Source organism: Triturus cristatus, chromosome 4_2 (genome assembly GCF_964204655.1).
Source record: "Triturus cristatus chromosome 4_2, aTriCri1.1, whole genome shotgun sequence".
In the NCBI taxonomy this organism is placed as follows: domain Eukaryota; kingdom Metazoa; phylum Chordata; class Amphibia; order Caudata; family Salamandridae; genus Triturus; species Triturus cristatus.
In genome coordinates this window covers 798,827,486-798,849,154 of record NC_140586.1, presented here as the reverse complement: position 1 = coordinate 798,849,154, position 21,669 = coordinate 798,827,486, and the positions used below count along the sequence as shown (strand labels likewise).

The 21,669-nt window shown below is 43.5% G+C and overlaps 1 protein-coding gene across 2 annotated transcripts in view; it reads right to left on the bottom strand.

The window, feature by feature from the left end:
• Positions 1-21,669, bottom strand: part of LOC146835071 (vitamin D3 hydroxylase-associated protein-like) — a 338,024-nt gene that overhangs the window by 68,342 nt on the left and 248,013 nt on the right. For both annotated transcript variants that reach the window (XM_085602735.1, XM_085602736.1), the window contains one exon: positions 1,974-2,073. In XM_085602735.1, the coding sequence (XP_085458861.1) occupies positions 1,974-2,073 (100 nt within the window). The remainder of the gene's footprint in view (positions 1-1,973; positions 2,074-21,669) is intronic.

The following is a 21,669-nucleotide window of genomic DNA, read 5'->3' as shown; positions in this document are numbered from 1 at the left end:
CATCTACTGGGAGGTGGTATGGGACTTCCTGAGGTGTATCACTGGAACTCAGGCTGAAATCTCTCCCAGGCTAGCAGTGCCTAACATCTAGGAAGATGGAACACACCCCTTACATATAAAAAACCTCGGGGCTTATTTTCAAGCCCCTTGCGCTGACCATGTGTCACTTTTAATATGGGGAAAAAGTGGCATACCGGTGGCGCAAGAGGCTTGTAAGTAATCCCGCTCCTCTCTCTGGGACTGATAGTAGCAAGGATGAATGTGGCTTCGGACTTGAACTCCTGCGAAAAAGAAATGGATTGGTGCATGTTGGTGGAAAGGCAGGTCTACAAGGGGAGGGGCTGCCCCAAGTAGTGCGAAAGATTTGGCAGCAATGAAAATTTACAGAGGGGTATAGAGAGCTGATTTGCGTCCAGGGATGAAAGGGTGGAGACAACCGACAACGTAGTGGAGAGGGGAATGACGGACTGGAGCAAGAACTTTAGCAAGTTCTGAAGGACATGAAAACAATGAGTTAATGTGACCTACATTCTTTACTGTATTGCTATTTTGGTAATCTTGGTGGCTGTGAACTGTTGTAAAAACAATAAAATGCATTACAAAAAAAGAATATAATTGTTATAATCCTTTACATTAAAATACAAGAAAATGCTGTATTAAACAAACTTTCTGCTCAGTTTCATACCTCAATGTTTTCGTCTCATTTACTCATTCTTGGTATCATCTCATATGGATTTTACAGTGACTCTATCTCTTCTCTGAGGAGGCTTTGCATCACATAGTACTAAGTTGAAGTCTGTTCTCTCCTTGGTATGTTGTTGCTCTAGATTGAATTATTTAAAAAACTATTTGGAAATTGTCTATTACTTTATAAACTAAAGGGAGCAACTCTATCTACTGTAATATTATTTGAATAAAAAGTTACACGAAGATGTTCAGGGGCGGTTCTCAGCTTTGTGAGGAGAGATGAACTGGAATGAATTAAATGTTTTTGCCAAGGCATCATTGCTAACAACTGACAACGGACTTGAAAATGGTTATGTCGGATGCTCTTTATAATAAGTTGACGAGTTTGTGATATGCTTACAAGGTAGGCTGAAGTCATTGTGTGGGCTACCCACGCTGTATAACTTGAGGTTTTGAGAGAAAACTCCAGACAGTGGCCGGCCCAATGTGTTGGATACAGTTTACAGGTCAGTCAGTCTACAGTTGATTTCAAAACTCTACCTGGTGGCGAGCATGATGTTTTCTTTGTGGTTGAGGACTCCCAAGATGGGGAGTTCTAAGAATGCATTTTATGGAAGACCATAACCCAATATGCAGCAACCAGTCTTTAAAGTTGAGCATGAAATTTTTGTTTTGGATTCAAATGGGTTACTCTGCCACAATGGCGACAGATATCCCATCCGCTGAAAAATAAATCCAATTATATCCTATAGGATTTATATTTCGGCAAATGGGATATCCATCACCACTGTGACAAAGTAACCCGCCCGCCAAGATCTAAATCAGGCCCTAAGTTCCTAGATGAATTGAATGGAACAATCTGTTTAAATTGTTACTGCATCACCCTCAAGGACTCGTTGTTCTTGCATAGCAGTAAGACACAACATGCAGAAATGGGAATATCTAGTTGGTCTTTTTGTATCAAATGGTTGTTTGGTGGGCAACAACTTGATCAATCTGATTTTAATGTTTGTGGATGATGTTTCCTTTGTGTCCTGGGTCCGCACCATGGGTTCATGCACAAAAAGACCACAGTAAATCACTAAATATGGAAAGGTACGAAGGCGGATAGCAACAATGACAGCTACATTGGAGTAGACCATTTGTCCACAAATCACCAACATACACTATCTTGCTTAAATAACATATCACTAAAAGGCCCACTTAAATGCATTAGGTTTGTAATCAATAATATTTTTAACTAAAAATGTAGTCATAACTTTATTCAGACCTAAGCCTCAACTTACCAGTGGTCTCAGGATGAAAGACAGGATCTTCTTTGTCCACCTTGAAAGCTTGTACACAGAGATCTGTGGTTTCAAATTGGAATCAACAATATCCCCATCACTGTGAAAAACAATAGTAATGATGTTTCACTGTTAGTATAGTCTATGTTTAGTTGGGTGTTCCAGTTTTGAGTAAATAGATATTGCAAGTCTTATTAATAGGTCTTTAATTGAGCTTAGTTGCAGTATTCTGCCACTATTTTTTGAAAGCTTTAAATGTATGTCCAATTGCTCTCTTGAATACTTCTCCAATTTGTAACAAATCAACCGCCACCCTAATCGTTTTTCCAGGCCGATACCCTACAGCTCTTTCTAGTTCCTCACCCACAATTTCTAATTCCCATTTTGCCAATGGAGGTAGGTGAGAGTGATACCGTAATTCCACCTGTCACTTTTAGATTTTGTCACTGATAGCATTAGTGGCAAAGCCCTCCTGCATCACTCCACCTGTACTTCCTCTGCACACCCCACATCTCATGTCTGTCTCCTCCTTTGAGCTCCACTTATCTCATTCTCTTACATTTTGCTCATTAAATTCATGGTCATCCTCTATCCACCAGCACCCTTTGGTTGCTTGAGTGATGATCTTAGCTTTTTCTCTTTGCCTAGTATTAAAAACCACTTCTCCTTCCTTTCATCTTTTTGACTACATACATTTCTACCATCTCACACAGCTCAGCATTGCAGTTCTTACTACTCTGGTTCCCATCTTGAATTTATCTTTTTCTCTTTTACAGTACCTTGTATTTTCTTCCTAAACTAGCACATGTTTCAGTATTCTCTGTTTGCTCTCCCGGCATTCTCCTCTCTCTACCCCTACCTTTTCTTTCATGAAATATGCGCTGCTTATGTCACTACTCTTCCATCAATCATCCTCTTGTCCCTCTGATCATTTGGTTCCATCCACTCTCCGCACCCTGACCATATCGTCTCCCTTCCCTCTAATGCCATCACCTGTACCGTTGACATTTTCCATCCTCATATTATCCTTTACACATCCTCATAAATATCCCTACCTCACTGTAAATCTTCGTCATTTCCTTATGACACTCTTCATAAGATGTAGCGCAGGTGAAAAAATGTTTTTCTTTCTAGTGACCCTGTTTCCTTTAATCCTTTTTTAACTCTCCTTTTATCCATGCTAAACATGTTCTTTTTCAAAACCTATTTACATCTCATTCCTTTAACATTTGTTGTCTGTACTAATTTGTAATCAAGTTTTTTCACCACACTATGCTGCTCTAGCTTCTTACACACTGACTCTATCTGATTTCACTACTATATTTGCTTTAACAAATTTAAATCTTTGCTCCTTTTCCAGTACTCCTACGGTGCACCTCCACCCACCCGGCCTCCCCAGCACATGCCAGGTTCCTCGTTCACGGGCTTTCTCATCTCCGAAGTTGAGATACTTCTGAGGACTTACTTTTCTTCATCAGACTTAGCCACAAAGCAAAAGAGAGAGCACGAAAAATATGGAGATGCTAAAATAATATTCTCTGCCAGACGAGGGCAGCCCAAGCCCACAATTTATTAAGTGACAGTTCCAGCAGCCCTCACAGCTGTTACAATGATCAACAGATTCCAGCACATTTCAACTGTCATGGAATGCGGGAGTCCAACGAGAAGGGAAAGAGAATAGGGGGGCAGAGGGAAGGAAAGGGGTAAACCATTATATACATAACTTAATACTCACAACAATGTGTTAAAGTATGCATCCTAAGATACAACACATCTCCCTCTTACACCAGGGGCGTTTCCCATCGCAGCAAAATGCTCATAGAAGAGAAGATATACATGAAATACATTTCCTGATAATAAATACAATTATGACATCACATAATCTTTGTGCCACCCTGGAGGTTTGGACAGACATACCATCCTCCTTCCCGACCCATTGCTGGAACCTTCACCTGACTCCTCACTTCTCTCCACAGTGTGCTCATGGTTAAACATGGAGGGTGACATGAAGTAACTCTATCCATACTCCAGGTTTTACCATCACCCAATGTGACCAAATTTTTCCCACCATTCATTGGTCTTGAGAATTTGATGAACCCTTTTTGTCTAGAAACCGGAAGTTTGATGAACACCAAATCACCCACCTTCCATGTGCCTTCCTTTACACCTGACCACTTTCATAACTTTTTTTTGTAACTCTTCTGGTGGATTTTTCTCAACCCTTCCATTTCCTCACAACACACACATCGAGGCTCTCCACCTTCCAACCAATTGGATAACAATTTGGTCCTCGAAAACCGGCCTTTCATAGCCAGGAAGGGAGAAACATTAGTAATTAAATTAGGAGCCGTGTGGTAGGACCACAACATGTTTCGGAGTGCCACATCTGCCTGATTCCCAGAGACCTAAGCCAATTGTAAACATTCTTTAATCATCCGGTTCACCCTCTCCACCAACCCATTAGCTTTTGGACAGTACAGTGCTGTTTTGAGATGATGAATGGACTACTTCTCCAAGAACTGACGCATTTCTTCAGAAGCACACTGAACCCCATTATCTTTAATCAATGTGCTGGGGACTCCCTCTGTCGTGAACATCCCTTGAAGAAAGCTGATGAGAACTTTAATGTTGAAGTTATTCACCGCTTTGGTTATAATCCAATGAGTGATAATCCTCCACCACCAGCATGAACCTACCTATCCATTGGGAATTCTTTAAAGGGTCTATAATGTCCAATCCTAACTTGTCCTAGGGTTTGAAAGGAAAACTGACCGGACAACGGTGAACTTCTCACAGACCTTGACTACGCGTTAAACAATCCTTCACTATACTTTCTACCATACTATCCATTTTGGGAAACCAATAGGTGGCTCTAACTTTGGCGATATTTTTTCTGAGATGTCCTTCATGCGCTATTAGGGCAATTCTATTCCTTATATCAGCCGGGGGAATCAATCTGCGGCCTAATATAACTCTGTCATTAACAATACTCAATTCATTCTTCACTGGCCAAAAATCATGCAGATCTGTAATAAGGGATCCTGGTCTGACTAGATGATTCTTTCCCTAACTCGTTTGAGAACTACATATTTTCCATCTCAGAATGCCATTCATCCACCAAGATACCCAGAATCTCAACCCATCCAATGACCTCTCTTTCTTCACACCCATCCTTGTCCGTTCCCTCCTTGCTGGGTAGTCTAGATAAACAATCAGCTACACTATTCCTCAGTCCTGGCACAAATTCAATTTTAAAATGAAATCCCTCCAAGCCTAGCAACCATTTGGCAATACGAGGTTTAGTAACGTCTCTTCCTTTGATTGAAAACATATATATCAGGGGCTTGTGATCAGTGTGCACAGCAAAGGGAAAACCACACAGGAAGAACTTAAAATGATTTATGGCCCATGAACTAGCTAAGGCCCTTCGCTCTACTGTGCAGCAATTCTGTTCAGCATTCTTTAAGGCCCTTGACTCAAAGGATATTATTCTTTCTTCCCCCTCAACTACTTGTTACAAAGATGCCTCTATACCAATTCCACTAGCATTTGTGGTCAAAATAGTTTTCTGACGATTGTCGAAATTTCCTAGCTTTAATTATTGCTTCTTTGGTGAGGTTGAAAGACTTTTGACATGCTTCATCACACACAAACATTACTCCTTTTTTTAATGACTTCTTAAAGGCGCAGTTATGTCAGCTCTTGACAAACTTCATCATGTATTTCACAAGACCTAGGAAAGACCTCAATTCATCCTTACTCTAAGGTGGAGGAGACCATTTAATGACAAACTAAGTCTAATTTAGGTTTTACCCCATGTTTGGAAATTGTGTGTCCCAGATACTCCACTGAATCTAATCCAATCTCAATGGATTCTATAATGCCTTGGGCTACAAGTTTATTCAATTCTCCCTTGAGAGGCCCCTACATGAGATGACGTTTTCGTCCAACCTTGTGTCCCACTGGAACAGCATTGCCCTTCACCTTCATTTATGCTGGAAATGTTTTAGATGTCACAATTTTTCAGAAAATACCTCAGGGAACCCTTCACATAGCATCTAGAGATCACCCTCTCTGGATATATGCACTGACAAAGCTTGTTCGACATTATTAGGGTCCAATACAATCCCTAGATCCTTTTGGTGAGCCCAACCCAATAAATTAGAACCTCATTTTGTTAAATAAACATTACTAATGGTTGACCTGTCTTTAAAAGTGATCCCCATGATTATCTTCCCACCAACGGAAGAGGATCTTTATTGTAACCCCTCGGTTCAATATACTTGCCCTTGAACTTTTCCATAAAAATTCTATGATCAATCAATGTGTACGGGGAACACGAATCTGCAAACACTTTAAATTCCACCCCATTCAAAGAAATCATACATGCAGGATGAGTGGTCTCCATACTTACACTATCTTCATCTATATGGAATGCCAATTTCTTCTCATCATCACTGTTGTTTCCAATACAGTTAACACTTCTCCTTTCTACACTCAGATGTTTACATAATCTGGCATAATGACCCTTTTTTGTTGCATTTCCTACATATTATGGACAGAGCAGGGTAACCAGGATTATTGGCTAAATGGTTGAAATTCCCACAACAAAAACATTTGAGTTTATCTTTCCTGACCTCCTCTATCCCTCTTTTGCCCTGTAAATCATTAGTTTTCCTACACTCTCCCCCATCTCCTACCAAAACATCCACAGGAGACTTGTCTTTCACCACTTCCACTGTGTCCGATATTTTACTATGTTTTATTTCTTTTAAACATTCGGCTGTATGCTCTACACTCTTAGCTATCTCAACTGTCACCTTTAAATCCGGATTTCCTGTCAATATATTTTCTTGTATTTTAGGATTGTTGGTACAGCAGACCAGCTGGTCCCTAATGAGAGAATTGCTCAAAGTACCGAAGTCACACAAATTGGCCAACACCCTTATAACATCTATAATACTTGTGACTTTCTCATTTTGACCTTGAACTCTACAAAACAATTTGTGAGACTAACACCATGTTAATCTTCTGACCAAAGTATTTCCCTAATTTAATTAGAGCTAAGGAATACACATCCTCTTGACCCTTCTCTCCTTCTGAGTCACTCCTGAGTCAGTAACATTTTCATAAACCTTTCGTCCCTCAATCCCCAAGTTATGTAACAAAATATGTTGTTTCTTGAATGGAGAACATTTTCCCCCTAAATAGCTATCAGATAGGAAACAACTATTTTTTCACATTCCCCCGCCTCATTAAGAAAAGGCGGAGGTTGGTTCATACTAGTTGATGCCATAGTGCAACTATTGCTCTTCTAGAGAAATGTAAAATTCACAATTGCTACTCCTATATTCCCACAACAGAAAACAATCAAAACATACTACCCTGAATCAATACAATAATTCTGAACAGTCTTGTTTCTATGCTTGTTTATACATTGCAAACCTCCTTAAACTCTCCTTTTTGTTGTTATGAAAGGAAGTCGTCAAAGCACAGGAAACCCCTCCCAGGAGTAACCTTCCACAAAGGAAATGGAGTTGCTGTAAGACTGCAGCCGAAGAACTTACCCACAGTGTTGCCAGATTGGGCTATTTCCCGCACAATCAGGGCCATTCCAGACAGAACAACAGGATTGAGTCCTCATGAAATAATCATGGGACGTGCAATGACACATGTGTTTATACCAGTCAACAAGCTGATGACAATTTCTGATGACATGGTTTTGGAATACTGTAAAGGCCTGGCTGACGCAGTTCATTCTGTGTTTCATCAGGTTGGACCAGATGCCACCACACTTGAAAAGAAGCAAGCCCATGATCTAAGCTCAGGTGATTGGGTAAGGATAAAAGTCCACAGAAGAAGAAATTGTCTGGTTCCAAGGTGGGGAAAACCACAACAAGTCATTTTGACCACGACCACAGCTGTGAAGTGTGCTGGACTGAAAAACTGGATCCATGCCAGTCATACATTGAGAATTCCAAATCCAGTGGATAGCACGGGAAAAGAATACTTTGATGAATCAGAATCAAGCACTGAATCAGATGACGAAGGGTCAAAGACTCAAGGAAGCTCTGAAAGGGGGGACACAGAACAAAGATCAGCTTTAGTCCCCAGAAGTGTCGCTCTGAGAAGAAGAAAGCAGATTTCCAAAACTAGTGATTCTGGAAACGAGCAAGAAGCGCAGGGTTCCAAGAAGGAACACAGGAAGAAAAGAGGAAAAAGTACTGAAGACGCAACAAAAGAAATTCGCGAAAAGGAAGTACCAGATTTATTTATTTATTTATTTAAGGTTTTTGTAGAGCGCGTAGTAACCCTTGAGCATCCCAGCGCTTGAACCTGACTTCGGGGGGGAACAGCAGCAGGAGGGAAGAGGAATCAGGGAAAGAGAAGAGTTTTCAGTGCCTTCCTGAACTGAAGGAGATTTGGTTCGGTTCTTAGACTCCGAGGGAGGCTGTTCCAATGTTTGGCAGTGTGGACCGAGAAACGGCGTCCTCCAGACCGAGCTTTTTTTACTCTGGGAACCGTGATGAAATTCTCTCCGTTTGATCGAAGAGCTCTTGTCGCTTTGTAGGGGATGATAAAATTATTGAGGATGGGTGGGCCTTTGTTGTGGAGAAGTTTGTGGGCCAGACAGAGGGCTTTGAAAGCAACCCTCTCTCTGACTGGGAGCCAGTGAAGGAGCTTCAAAGCTGGCTTTGCCGAAGATCTGGCTGGTGTGTGAGTGAGTAGTCGGGCAGCGGCGTTTTGGATTCTCTGCAGGGTATTAAAAGTAGCTTCCGGGGCACCCAGGTAGATTGCATTGCAGTAATCTAACCTTGCCAGGATGAGGCCCTGGATCAATAGTTTCCGGGAGGTGGCGGGAAGCAAAGGGAAGACCTTCCTACATGCCCTGAGGAGACCAAAGCATATTCCTGCTGTCTTTTTGGCCTGAGTTCTGAAGCTCAGATCCTTTTCGAGCCATACGCCCAGGCTCTTGACCTCCTCCTTGGGGGCAGGGGGGTCACCTAAACAGTCGGGCCAGATGTTAGGCGGCAGGGAGGGCTCTTTATGTCCGAGCAGCAGGATATCGGTCTTGGACCCATTCAGTTTCAGCGCTGAGGTGTTCATCCAGCTGTGGATTTCGGTGAGACAGCTGTGGAGATCGGAAGGATCTTGGTGTGGGTGTGAAAGGGTTACCACCAGCTGGGTATCGTCGGCGTAATTGATGATCGTCACGCCGAACGGGGTGACCAATTCCTCCAACGGAGACATGTAAACGTTGAATAATGTAGGGCTAAGAGATGAGCCCTGCGGTACTCCACAGCGGAGGGGGATCGCGGGAGAGTGGCTGTCATTCTCCCAGACTTGGAAAGAGCGACCATCTAGAAAAGACATGAGCCACTTCAAGGCCGTGCCCCTTACTCCAGTATCTCTCAGCCGCTGGATTAAAATCTGGTGATTTACAGTGTCGAAGGCCGCACTGAGGTCCAGGAGGATCACTGCCACTGATCCTCCTGTGTCTAGAATGCTTCTGGCCTTCTCCACTGCCGCCAGGAGGGCGGTGTCAGTGCCCTGGCCGGGGCGGAAACCAGTCTGGGAGTTCCTGAGTATGTTGTTACTTTCAAGAAATAGTGATAGTTTTTTATTCACTAGCTTCTCCGTGATTTTACTGTTTCCGGGGAGGAGGGAGATTGGCCTGTAGTTGGCTAGGTCCTGGGGGTCCAGTGAAGTTTTTTTCAAAAGATCTTTGACCACCGCCGCTTTCCAGCTGGGAGGGACTACTCCCTGAGTGAGGGAGACATTGATGAGGGACGTGAGAGGAGGGATAATGGTGCTGGACACTTTTTTCAGGAAACGAAGCGGAGCAGGGTCGCTGGGGGAGCCACTTTTAATTGTGGCCAGCGTCGCGGCGACCTCTTCCGTGGATACTGGGCCGAAGGTGTCGAGAAGGGGTGAGGGGGCATCGGTGGAATGACTGTGGCAGTCGGGAGAGTTAGAAGCGTCCCTGTCCGTATGGCCGGCGGGGGGTAGGGAATGCGAGAATTTTTTTAATTTTCTCGTCGAAAAAAGTGGCCAGTTGAATACATTTACTTTCCGCGGCTTTGGGGTCCAGGGGTTTTGCAGGGGGAACTGGAGCCTGAAGAAGTTCTTTAAGAATAGCGAAAGTTTCTTGGGCAGAGCAGGGCGAGTTTTTAATTCTATCTTCGTAGAATGCGCTCTTGGTTTTTTGGAGCTCCCGTTTGTAAGTTTTTATGGAAGCACGGAACGTACCTCTCTTGTCTGCTGTCTTGTCTTTCCTCCATATGCGTTCATTTCTCTTGCATTCCTTCCGTAAGAGATTCAATTCGGGGGTGTACCAGGGAGAGGGGTTAACTCTCTTGGTACGTTTAAGGGTGCTGGATCTCGGTAGGAGGCAATCCAGTGATTGGGTGAGCCATGTATTGAATTCAGTGTCAGCTGTAATGGTGTTTTGAGAGGGAGGGGGAATATCTTCCCTAAGTTTGGCTGCCCATTCTTCTGGGACCAGTTTGTGCCAGCGTCTGATAAGAGTTCTGATTTTGGGCGGTTGGGGTGGAGGAATATTGATGTGCCATTCGAAGGGGACCAGTAAATGGTCGGTCCAGGGAAGAGGGAAGTGAGCGCGGGTATTAAGGTCTTGAATGTTTGTGAAGATGGGGTCAAGTAGCTGTCCTTTGTCGTGAGTGGCCTGTGGGTTCTTTAAGCAGAGACCAGAGGAGGAGATGTCCAGTAAAAATTCGGCTGCCTGAGTGTCGACTGGGTCCAGAAAGTGAAGATTGAGATCCCCTAACAAGAGGTAGTTAGAGGTAGTTGTGGACTCAAGAGTGACATGGTCGATGAGCTTGCTGGGGAATTCGGCGAGTAGGCCGGGGGGGCGATATACAAGCAGTCCCGACAGGGATGTTACTGGTGAAATTTGGATTGTGAAGTGGCAGCTTTCGCAGTCTTTGATGTTGCCATCTAAGATTCTGCAGGTGAGGGAATCCTTGAATATTATGGCTAGGCCACCTCCTCTACCACGCGGTCTATTCAGAGAACAGATTTGATAGCCCGGAGGGAGCGCGTTGACAATGTCAGGGCCGTTGTTGGGGGTGAGCCATGTCTCAGTGAGAAACAGAATGTCCATGGCGTGGTTTGAGATCAGGAGGTTTATTTCGTGGGCGTGTTTAACAAGCGACCTGCAGTTGAGTAGGCCTAGCTGGAGGCCACCGCGTTCAATATCTGCGCCGGGAGGATTACAGAGACTGCAGCCGGTAAATGGATTATCGCCCATGAGGGTATAATTGCAGGAGGGATGTTTTAGTGTATTCAGGGCCAAAAGCCTATGTCGGGTATAGACAGGGCATTTCTTGGGAGAAGTGGGCATAGTGGCTGGGCCTGGGACCGTCCGGGCCCGGACGGGCCCAGACGGGCTTGCCTTTGGCGCGCCTTCGGCGCGCTGACGGCGCGCACACTGCGCCCATCCGCTGCGCGTCCGAGTGCTGCACATGATTTTATGCCGGGAGAGGGCGTGGGGGGCGTGGCCTGATGAAGTGGGCGTGGCCTGTGAGCAGGCTCGCTCGCTGATGGCGGTGATGGCGATTTCCTACCCCGTGGCAGCGTTCAAATCGGCTGCACGGGTGTTAGGGATTCTGGATAAGTGCCCCAACCAGACTAGTAGGTGAGGGAGAGGTGCGCAATTATTAAAATCAATTTAACACACAAGTTTTAAAAACAGTTCAATTACGAGCAGAGCTCCCGGCTGTGCCTCAGGAGTACAGGATCTGGAGAAGGCTGAGCGTCAGCGCTTTAAGTAGTCAAGGGGGGTGTGGCCCAGGGAAGTGGGCGTGGCCTGATGAAGTGGGCGTGGCCTGTGAGCAGGCTCGCTCGCTGATGGCGGTGATGGCGATTTCCTACCCCGTGGCAGCGTTCAAATCGGCTGCACGGGTGTTAGGGATTTTGGATAAGTGCCCCAACCAGACTAGTAGGTAAGGGAGAGGTGCGCAATTATTAAAATCAATTTAACACACAAGTTTTAAAAACAGTTCAATTACGAGCAGAGCTCCCGGCTGTGCCTCAGGAGTACAGGATGAGAGACTGAGAGAAATTCCACCTGAAGTAACAAATCTAAGTGAACAAGGGACAGGTACAGAGAGAGAGGGACAGATTTCTGCGGAAGACCCCCGAGGAGGTGTAGGGAACTGCAACAACGAGTTAGGTGAAGGGACAAGTAGCCAGCAGGAAGATTGCGTGCCGGAGACCCGAGGAGGGACAGAAGTAGGGAAAACTAAACAAGTGGTGGAAGAAGAAGTTGCTGAAAAGACAAAGCAAGTTGAGACAGGGTCTGAAGAGAGTGAAAATGAAATACCTGAAAGTCGAGTCCTAAGAAAGAGAGCTTGGAGGAATGAAAAGAATGACAAAGGAAGTAAAGTAAAAAGAGTTGCAAGAGATGATGTTTGGCCCAATAAAATAAGGAAACTGAGATACAGACTGACACGAGTAAATTCACCGAGAGCTGAACAGGTGAATGAAGTGACCAGTCAAGAAAAATCAAAAGAAGACGAATTAACTGAAGACAAAGAGAGTAGAAAAACAAGGAAACCTAACCAGAAGTATAAGTCACCAGAATGGACGTACGTGGCTCTGCCTGAACAGGGAGAAGAGGCAGATAGTCAAGGAAATCCAGAGGAGACTGTACTGAAAGTGGTTGAGGATGAAATAGAATCGGAAATCCTGAGAGTTCTCTTGTCCGACATTAGAGAAGAAGAAACGGAAGTTCAGGAAAATCCATATTTGGGAGACGAGAGGAGAGTGAAGAACGATGAGATGCCAAACTGAATAAGTTAAGAAAACTATTGATGAAGAAAACAAGATTTTGAATTAAAAATAGTGACTGGTAGAACCAAAATAGGTGTTGGAACCTTAGGTTAGAAAAACTAGTTGTGAAGTAAAAGAGGCTAAGTCAAAAGACACGGTCCATTTTAACAAGATGGCTAACATAGAAACTAGTAAAGGTAGATGTACATTCATGAAAAGATGGTGTAAAATGTGTTGTTGTTGTACAGGATTATTAATGCTTTTATGGAGCATCCTTGCTCTTGTCATTTCCTTTAAGGCTACTATAGACACTTTAGAAGGACATAGTGAGAAAAAAACTAATATAGGGAAGATTTCAAAAGTAGTTCCAACTAGAATAGATAAAAATTATTTGCATAAAGACAGGTCAATAACAGATTTTTCTAATAATGTGTTTTCAAAATTATTGTATGAATATGTAAAGACAATGGATGTACGGGACTGCTACGTATGTATGCAGTTACCTGCATCTGTTTCTGAGGGAGTGACACATCATCACCTTCCAGCAACCTATGGTATGTAGTGTAATAGCTAGTTTATTTTATGAGACAGGGAAATTAGAATATTATTTTTCATATGTAGATAACATTTTTGCGCAAGTGCCTTCTTATAATAAATTAAACAAAGTAAAAACCAGCTAAGGTATTAGGTGAATTTTTCTTAGAAACTAAGGAACTAACATTAGAGTATATTTTTAGAAACAATTTAACATGCAGTTTGAAGAAGCAGGAAAAGACATTCCTAGACATGGTTGAGGAAAGGAGATTGAAAATGCAAAGAAAAGCAGCAGAAGGGAAAGTGGAGAAAACAATCTGGGATATAGAGAAAGAAAAACATTTGAAAGGAGAAGCTAGTCCAACTATAGCTTTAGATTGGCCTCAGAAAGGGAAATTTTGCATTCGAAGGAATCAAACGGCGTATGAGAATTATTTTCTAGGTAATAGTGAGTGCCATGATACATATCGAATCATGGGTGGATGGGGATTCAAAGGTGGAAGAGATCCAGTCTTTCCTGGATTATATTTTATTTGTGGGAACAGGGCATATTATCGTTTGCCAGACCATTGGTATGGCACATGTTACGTAGGCCTGGTCTTTCCAAAAATCTTTCATATGGATAGAGGAGAAGATGGTGTACATAGCTTAAGTAATCATTTAGCTAGGACCAAGAGAGAATCTTGGGCAGAAATTGTAGGTGATATTTTTCAGGCATTGATACCAGCAGTGGGAATAACTCTGAATGCGAACAAAATTAGAAAATTGTCAACTGTAGTGGATCGCTTGTCAACAAGCACCGCTGGAGGATTTTTATTGGTTAATACTGAAATGGTTGCCATGCGTGCTATGGTAATGCAAAATCGACTTGCCCTTGATATTTTATTGGCAAAAGAGGGTGGAGTCTGTGGAATGCGGAAAGTTCAACATTGTTGTACTTACATTCCTGACGAAAGCAAATATCTGAAAACTTATATTAAGAATATTACTGAATTGCATGATGAACTTGCACCACTGGAGGTTGAAAGTGTTTGGGATAGAATTGGAAAGAAAATAGCTGCTATTAAGAATTTCTTAGTGAAAATAGGTAGTGCACTTATAGGTAAAATATTGTTTCCATTAACATGTGTAATCTGCATAGTTTTAATGATAAGATTATGTTGTATGTGCTGTAGAAACAAGAAAAATAAGAAAAGAATAAAAAGAGAAAATTCAAAAAGAAAAGATAAGAAACAAGAAAGAGAAATTGAAGAAATAGAATTGGAGGAGTGGAAGGAGAGTATATATGAATCAGTAAAAAGAGAAGACGTAGGTGAAACTGAATTATGATTAAGAGCAAGAAAACATTTGAAAGATTCCGTAAAGACAGAACAAAGGTTTTGGGTGGTGTGGTGATAAAATCATCAAAGGGGGGATTGCTGGAGCGGGTTATGCAAAATTTTGTATACCCACCCCATTTTGCATGTCGTTTTATTAATTAGATTAATTAATTAATTAATTAATTATAATCGTACTAATGGTTTGGAGTGATGTGAAAATAACTAACCAACCTTATTAATGATCGAAATACACATGGGATTTGCATCTGCATGGCCTAATTAATTACGTGAACTAAATTTCGTACGCATACTAATGATAGATAATTAGAATGTTGCATGATATATGTTGCTTTGGTGATGTAATTGTGATTCGTGCTTTATTTTGTAAGTATAAACTGCATTGAGTGTTGCTTTTGGCTAGATAAATACACACACATATGGGTATTAGCGAGGGAATAACATTTAATTAGTCATTTCTATGTATTAATTACGTTTTTGTGTTTCTTTGCTTAAGTTGTCCATTTTGGCCTATTGAAAGATGGCTGACTTTGGTGCCTAACCCAACTGCCAACGCTGAACAAGGCTTGGGTGAAGTGCGCCCGCGCTGATAACAGATACACAGTGGCCTGGACCTGACCCCACATGAACATGTACCTTTCAAGGACAGTCTGGGACGCCGTCCAAGTATTCCAAACAAAGACTGTTGTGTGAACCGGAACTGACAAGGGTCATAACCCAAAAGACACTTTCGTGAGAAACCAATAGGATGATCCCTGATTGTCCAATCAGCGAACTCGGATGCCCAAACTTTGAAACATTCTGATTTTGATTTTACTATAAATTATGATAGAATAGAGAGGTGTTTAGCGCGCTTTTCGATTTCCTGATGATATGCTGAGGGAGAGGACGGTGACACTGCAGGACAGCTCTTAGCCTGAATCTTTGACGGACTGAATTAATGCCCAAATTCCTGATGAACTTAACCTGCTAAAATTGATGGGCATAGATTTGCGAGACTGCCAGATTTGACATAGAGGACGACTTTAGCCAGAATAGTTAAATATGAATGGCAACTTGATCAAATGAATGATTTAATTTGCAATATTAATATAAATTGGATTTAAACATCTACAGAAATGAGTTGGATTGTTTATTCATTGAAATGTGTTAATGAAAAGGTTAATTAGAGAATTAGAATTTCACTTAAACTACAACTAACAGATCCGTCCCGGTTATGAGGGTAATACCAAATGTGGAATCTAGGGCCTAATGAGTATGAGAAGGATTTGTAGGTTTGTTGCTCATTAAGGTAAAGTGGTATCTTCCTCCCTCATTATTCAGCGCTTGGAAGGATAATCGCCTCTTGCACGCACTGATGGTGAGTGTTATGGGCGCCACCAGCGAATGTATGGATAGTGTGCGTGTGTGAGATCATTTGGTCCGTGGCAGTAGGGAGGGATTTTGTATTCCACGCTGCATCACTATCTCCATAGATATCATGGGCCCATTCGGACCTAGTACTAAGTTTATTCTTGCTGCCATTGACATTTTCTCTAAGTGGCCTGTAGTCAAAATTGTAGAGAAAATTGACTTTAATTTTTTTGGATGAAACCTTCACAGAGGAAGGTTCACCTGTGCGCCTAATCACTGATAATGGCGTTCAGTTTTTATCCAGTAAGGCTAAAGACTATTTCAAAAGGGTTGGTCTCACTCACTGTACCACGTCCTTATACAATCCCAGTGGCAACAGTGTCATTGAGAGATTCAATAGATTACTCAAAAGTGCCATACAAATTGCAGGCGTTGACAGGGAGTTGCAGGTTTATAAAACTATCTGGATGTATAGAACCACCGCCAACGATATGACTGGTTGTTCTCCCTTTGAGGTTATGAGAGGTAGATTGCCGAGGACTAAGTGCAACCCATTGTGGTTGGTCCCATCTTCTTCCTCTAACTTAGATTTAGGAGCTGTGAAAGAAAGGATTGCTAGATCTCATACAATTAATAAGGAATAATTTGACAAAAAGAAAGTTTCCAAACTTGAATCCATTGTTAATGTTGGCATGTTAGTGAAGGTCAAGAAACCTTGGAGAGTAAAAAAGGGAGAGAGTCAATTCATGGGTCCATTCCAAGTCAAGGAGGTACTAATAAAAACTGTGAGATTAACTGATGGCAGAGTATGGAATTTAAGCAGAATAGCTGTTCTCAAAGTCAACAAGAATGTATATCATAACAATGACGGTTACATGTCTGAGGAAAACAGACAAAACATAGGTAAATCAGGTTCACAAGATCACTAGGTGATGATGACCTTGTGGAGACTCCCATCACTGTTCCCGATGTTAGTAATGTACCCTGTAATAATAAATGTACTGACCAGTTGGGCAACTGTTCTCGGAAGAAACCTGGATGGATGCCTGACTTTGTTTCTCTCATCAAAAACAAACTTGTAAAGTAATTTGTTTTTCCATGTTTTTCTTTTATTCTTTTTATCATTGTTTTTTTATTTGTATTAAAGGGGGAAGGTGTGTTGCATGAGCATGCTTTGTTATTCTCGTACATGTTTGCATGTGCACGCTTTTCTTGTCTCTTGTATTTATTGTTTACTCTTGAATACCTTGGTTCATGGCGTGATCATGATGTTCTAGAATAGAGCATCTGATCGAGCCTGTGAGCCAAGGGAGACAGTTGTTAGGAGCATATCGGAGCTGGAAGACGTGTAACCGGTGGTGCTTCCATTTCTTGAAATAAACCTTCTTTTACCCATTTATTGCCTCCGTTCCTACTTGACAGAGGTGCTCACCTCCATCCGTCCTGACCCTCCTTACGCTTGAACCAGGAGATGTTGCGGGAGACAGTCTCATGGCACCTCTGGGTATTGATCATGGCCCCATGTACTCTTGTGACTAGGCATGTCCCTCTCTCAAAGAGGGCATGAAACTTCCCCCCCCAGGATGATGGTCTTTGATTAGCAATGTCACCTTCCTCCAGTTGTCGGGGTTAGCTATTCTGGATCGGCTAGGTCTCTCATTAGATTTGTTGCACCTGGCCTGAGTTCCTTCCAGGTTTACCGGGGCCGGGCTCCAACCTGGTCCCGTTGGGATGCTGTCTTTGACTGGCCCTCTGAAACATAAATGCATGGGGGTACACTGAATTGTGCAATGAGGAATATTGTGATACATCTGCAAAACTCGATGAAGACTCCACTCCAGATCCTCCATTTATTCCACAGAAATCCGGAGCACTTTATTCAGTGTTCTCATGAGCTTTTCCACAGTGCTGTTTTCTTATTGTCACTGAGGTGTTATCTTCTGGTGCTCAATCCCCAATGCTCCTAAGTACTCCTGAATATTTAGCACCTCAAAAGGGAGGTCCCTTGTCTGTTGATTATCTCTGGCAATCCATATTCTACAACCATCTTCTCCAGTAGGGATCACACATGAGAGAAAGCCATTGTGGCCACTAACTACAGTGTGTTTTGAATATTCATCCACCATGACCAATGTAAGCCTGCTATCTGGAAGCTCCCAAAGGCTTCCTTAACTTAGGTCCATGGGGTTGTGGGCATGTCTTCTGTGGCCACTGGGACCGGTGGCACTGGGCTCCCAATGACCTGGCATGTCAAACAGTTCTTTACCATATCCTCCACTCTGTTATCTATGCCAGGGAACAAGACTTTCTCTCTCATCCTGGCTTTGGTCCTTACTACCCCTTGGTGTGCCTCATGGACCAACTTTACTACTCTGTTTTCCAGTGCCTTCGGTATTACCATCCAGAGTCGTCTCATGATTTTCCCTCCATCCAATCAGCACAGTTCTTCCCTCACCTTCCATATCTGTGGAACGTGGCACTTTTCCTCTGTGTCCCATTGGATAGCATGACATGACTCTCCCAATTCCGGTCTGCCCCCCCCCCCCCTCTGTGGTGGAGTGCAGATTTTTAGGGCATCTATGGTCTCCACCTGGATTTGTGCTCCACTGCTACTTAAGGGCCGACCTGCCCCCTTCCATTTCCTCCACCCTTGCACTGGACAGATCATAGGTGCGTGCTATCACAAGCATTTCTTCTAACTTAATCCCCGGTTGTCTGAGGATCAGTTTCCTGAGGGTCGCTGAACAGCATCCTTGTAATATCTGTGCCCTGACCTCCTACGGCTGGTTGTCATCAGTGCATGTGCTTGCTAGTGCTCTCAGGCGTACACAGAACACATCTATAGACTATCTTTACGCTGCCTCACCTGCTGCAGCTTGAAGCTTTGAAAATGGGGGTTTGTCTTAGGGTCGAAATGCGCATTGAGCACAGTGATTGCTGCATCATAGATCCTTTCACCCCCAGTGTTCGGGAAGTGATCAAACAGTTTGTAAATTTTATCTCCCACGAAAAGCAAGAGTAAGAACCTTTTCACCTCATTGTCCCTTTCCCCTGTAGGCCTTAAATATAGTTCTCCAAATGGCGCACCCATGTCTTCCACGAAGGGGCTGCCTTTGATGGGTCTGGCATCTTACTGAACAGTGCCAGCACTCCCACGGCGACCACCTGTTGGCCCTGTCCTGCCTTCCTGGCTCCTGCCGCTTCCACCATCCTGCTTGCATCATCTGCCATCCTGTTGCCAGCCCTAGTTCACTAGGCTGGTGGAAATTCAGTGCCCCTGGACACCTGTTGGGTGCCGATGCGCTGCGAGAAGCCGCCTCAGGGCGTGAGCGTCCACCTCGCCTGCTTCTGGCACACTATGTGCCTGTCAGACCCTGGTAACCTTGCATTCTCCACCACTCAGCCTTGGCCCCACAGTCTTATCCTCCACCCCCTTCGTGTTACTTTTCTCTCTTCTTCTATTACTTTTTTCTGTGTATTGCAAATGTCTCTTATCAGAAAACTCACAGCATGCACACCAACTGCTGTCTGAGCATTCGGTACCCTCTCACCATCGAGGTGACGATCAACTTATTGTCACTTGGCCCTTGAGGACCGCTCAATGCACTGCAATCAGTCTAGTGTGGCTTTGTTTGCCTGGTCAGCTGGTCTCCATGGCCCAACCCTTCCTCCTCCTGGGAGAGGCTCCACCTACTTTGCCTTCTTGGCAGAGGTACAAGGGATAGCCTTGCTCCACCACTGTGCAGCATGGATCCTCAGCTGCGCACCACGTACAATAGGTGTCACCTGATACCTCTCTCCAACATGGGCTGGACACTTACTCGCAGGGTCGGCGCTAGGCATGGGCAGTGTGGGCAGCTGCCCAGGGCCCCGTAGTCAGCCCTCCAACTTGGGGCCTATACCATGTGACAGTCATATCATGACATGAAAGGTGCCACCTTGCAAGTGTGCCACCTTAGGAGGCCCCCTTCCCTGACCTCCCCGCTATGGTGTAGCTAGGGGAACCCAAAGGCAGGGGGCCCCCTCCCTATTCACCGTTGCAAACTCAGGTTTGTACGGCACCCACGCAGAGGCCCAGCTGGATGGCTATTGCCCTGCTGTTTAGCTCCCTGGCAGTATTAACCCCCTCTGGTGATAAGCAACCCTCACACCTTCTGTCCTTGATAAGCTGCTAAGACGTGCTTGTAGGTGGCTGAGAGGGAGGGGCTACAGCTTCAGGAGCAGAGGCATCTATTCAGAAGCAAACAGCCCTGAATGGGTCAAGTCTATGCAAATCAGAGGAGCCTCGCATATTCCCTTTCTGCCCAGGGCCCCAAAAATCCTAGACCCGGCCCTGATTACTGATCCCCAATGTGCTGGGGACACATGTGGGACTAATGCACTTGTAACCTACTAACAGTGTGCATCCAGCCCACCATGCGGAGTTATATAACTCACACTGAGGTGTTATTCGGGACTGACCGCGAGCGGACAGATCCTTCTTAATGTATTTTCTCTGCCGCACCTCGGCCTAGACGGTGCATGGTGACGTTATGGAGCCCCAGAGGCTCAGCACAAATAGAAGTAGCACGATGAAATTAAATAACACTCACATGCAGGAGACTCCAATTGAAACATTGCTTCCTGAGATAGAACTGCATTTGTTTGCGAAACTCTGTACACCATCTGTCACAAAATATGCTTACCAAAGTTCCCAAAAATTGTGTTGCCTCATGAACCGCGAATCTTCCGAAAAGTTTGAGATTCATCTGTATCAACTTGGTTAGATACAAAGCTTTTCATAGAAGGCACACATTCCACACATTTCTGAAAGGTTAGTGTTAGCTTCAGCACTTATCCAGTGCTCTACCTGACCAAAGAAAATCAATGAAACTAGCTCACTATTCCCCTGCATGGCTCCTTCATTTATGATATAAAGTCATAGATGATTTTTTACAATGATAAGTTAAATGATAGAGTTTTAGATATTATCCAGTGGAATTGATCGGTTGCGTGCTACCGACTGAAAAATAGGGAAATGTAGGGCTTGGTGTCTAGGTCAGATTTGCCTAGCTATAGGCTGAGCAGAAAATATGGGTTTTCATAATTTTTTCTGAATGTACTGTTCTCTTAGGATTTAGGAAAAGGTGAATGGAACATAGGTAGAACAAAAACAGAACCCACAGAGGAACTCTGTTTTTACTATCTTTTGTTTGAATATTCCAGTGTTTTACTCTGACCACATGTGAAGCATTTAAGAGAGAAAAAAAATGAATTAAATTGATATAAGCCAAAAGATAAATTACAGATAATAAAAGCACATAAACACTGAAGTGGAAAAGGGTGTCTATGAAGCTGTTAAAAGATGAGCTGTGGAAACTCATTATCTCATTGTGCTATGAAAAGAGAAAATACAAAAAGCAGGTCTTTAGGGCCATATTATCAAGAACAAGCGATAACATTATCGCCGCTTTAGCGGCAGGAAACTGACGCTAAAGCGGCGATAAGGGGCTTGATAATATGCCCTAGAGAATTCCAGTAGAAGCCCAGGTTCTGGTGGGAAGGACATCAAACCTGGGCTTCTATTGGAATTCTCTAGGGCATATCATCAAGCCCCTTATAGCCGCTTTAGTGGCAGTTTCCTGCCGCTAAAGCAGCGATAATGTTACGCCCGTTCTTGATAATATGGACCTAAGTGT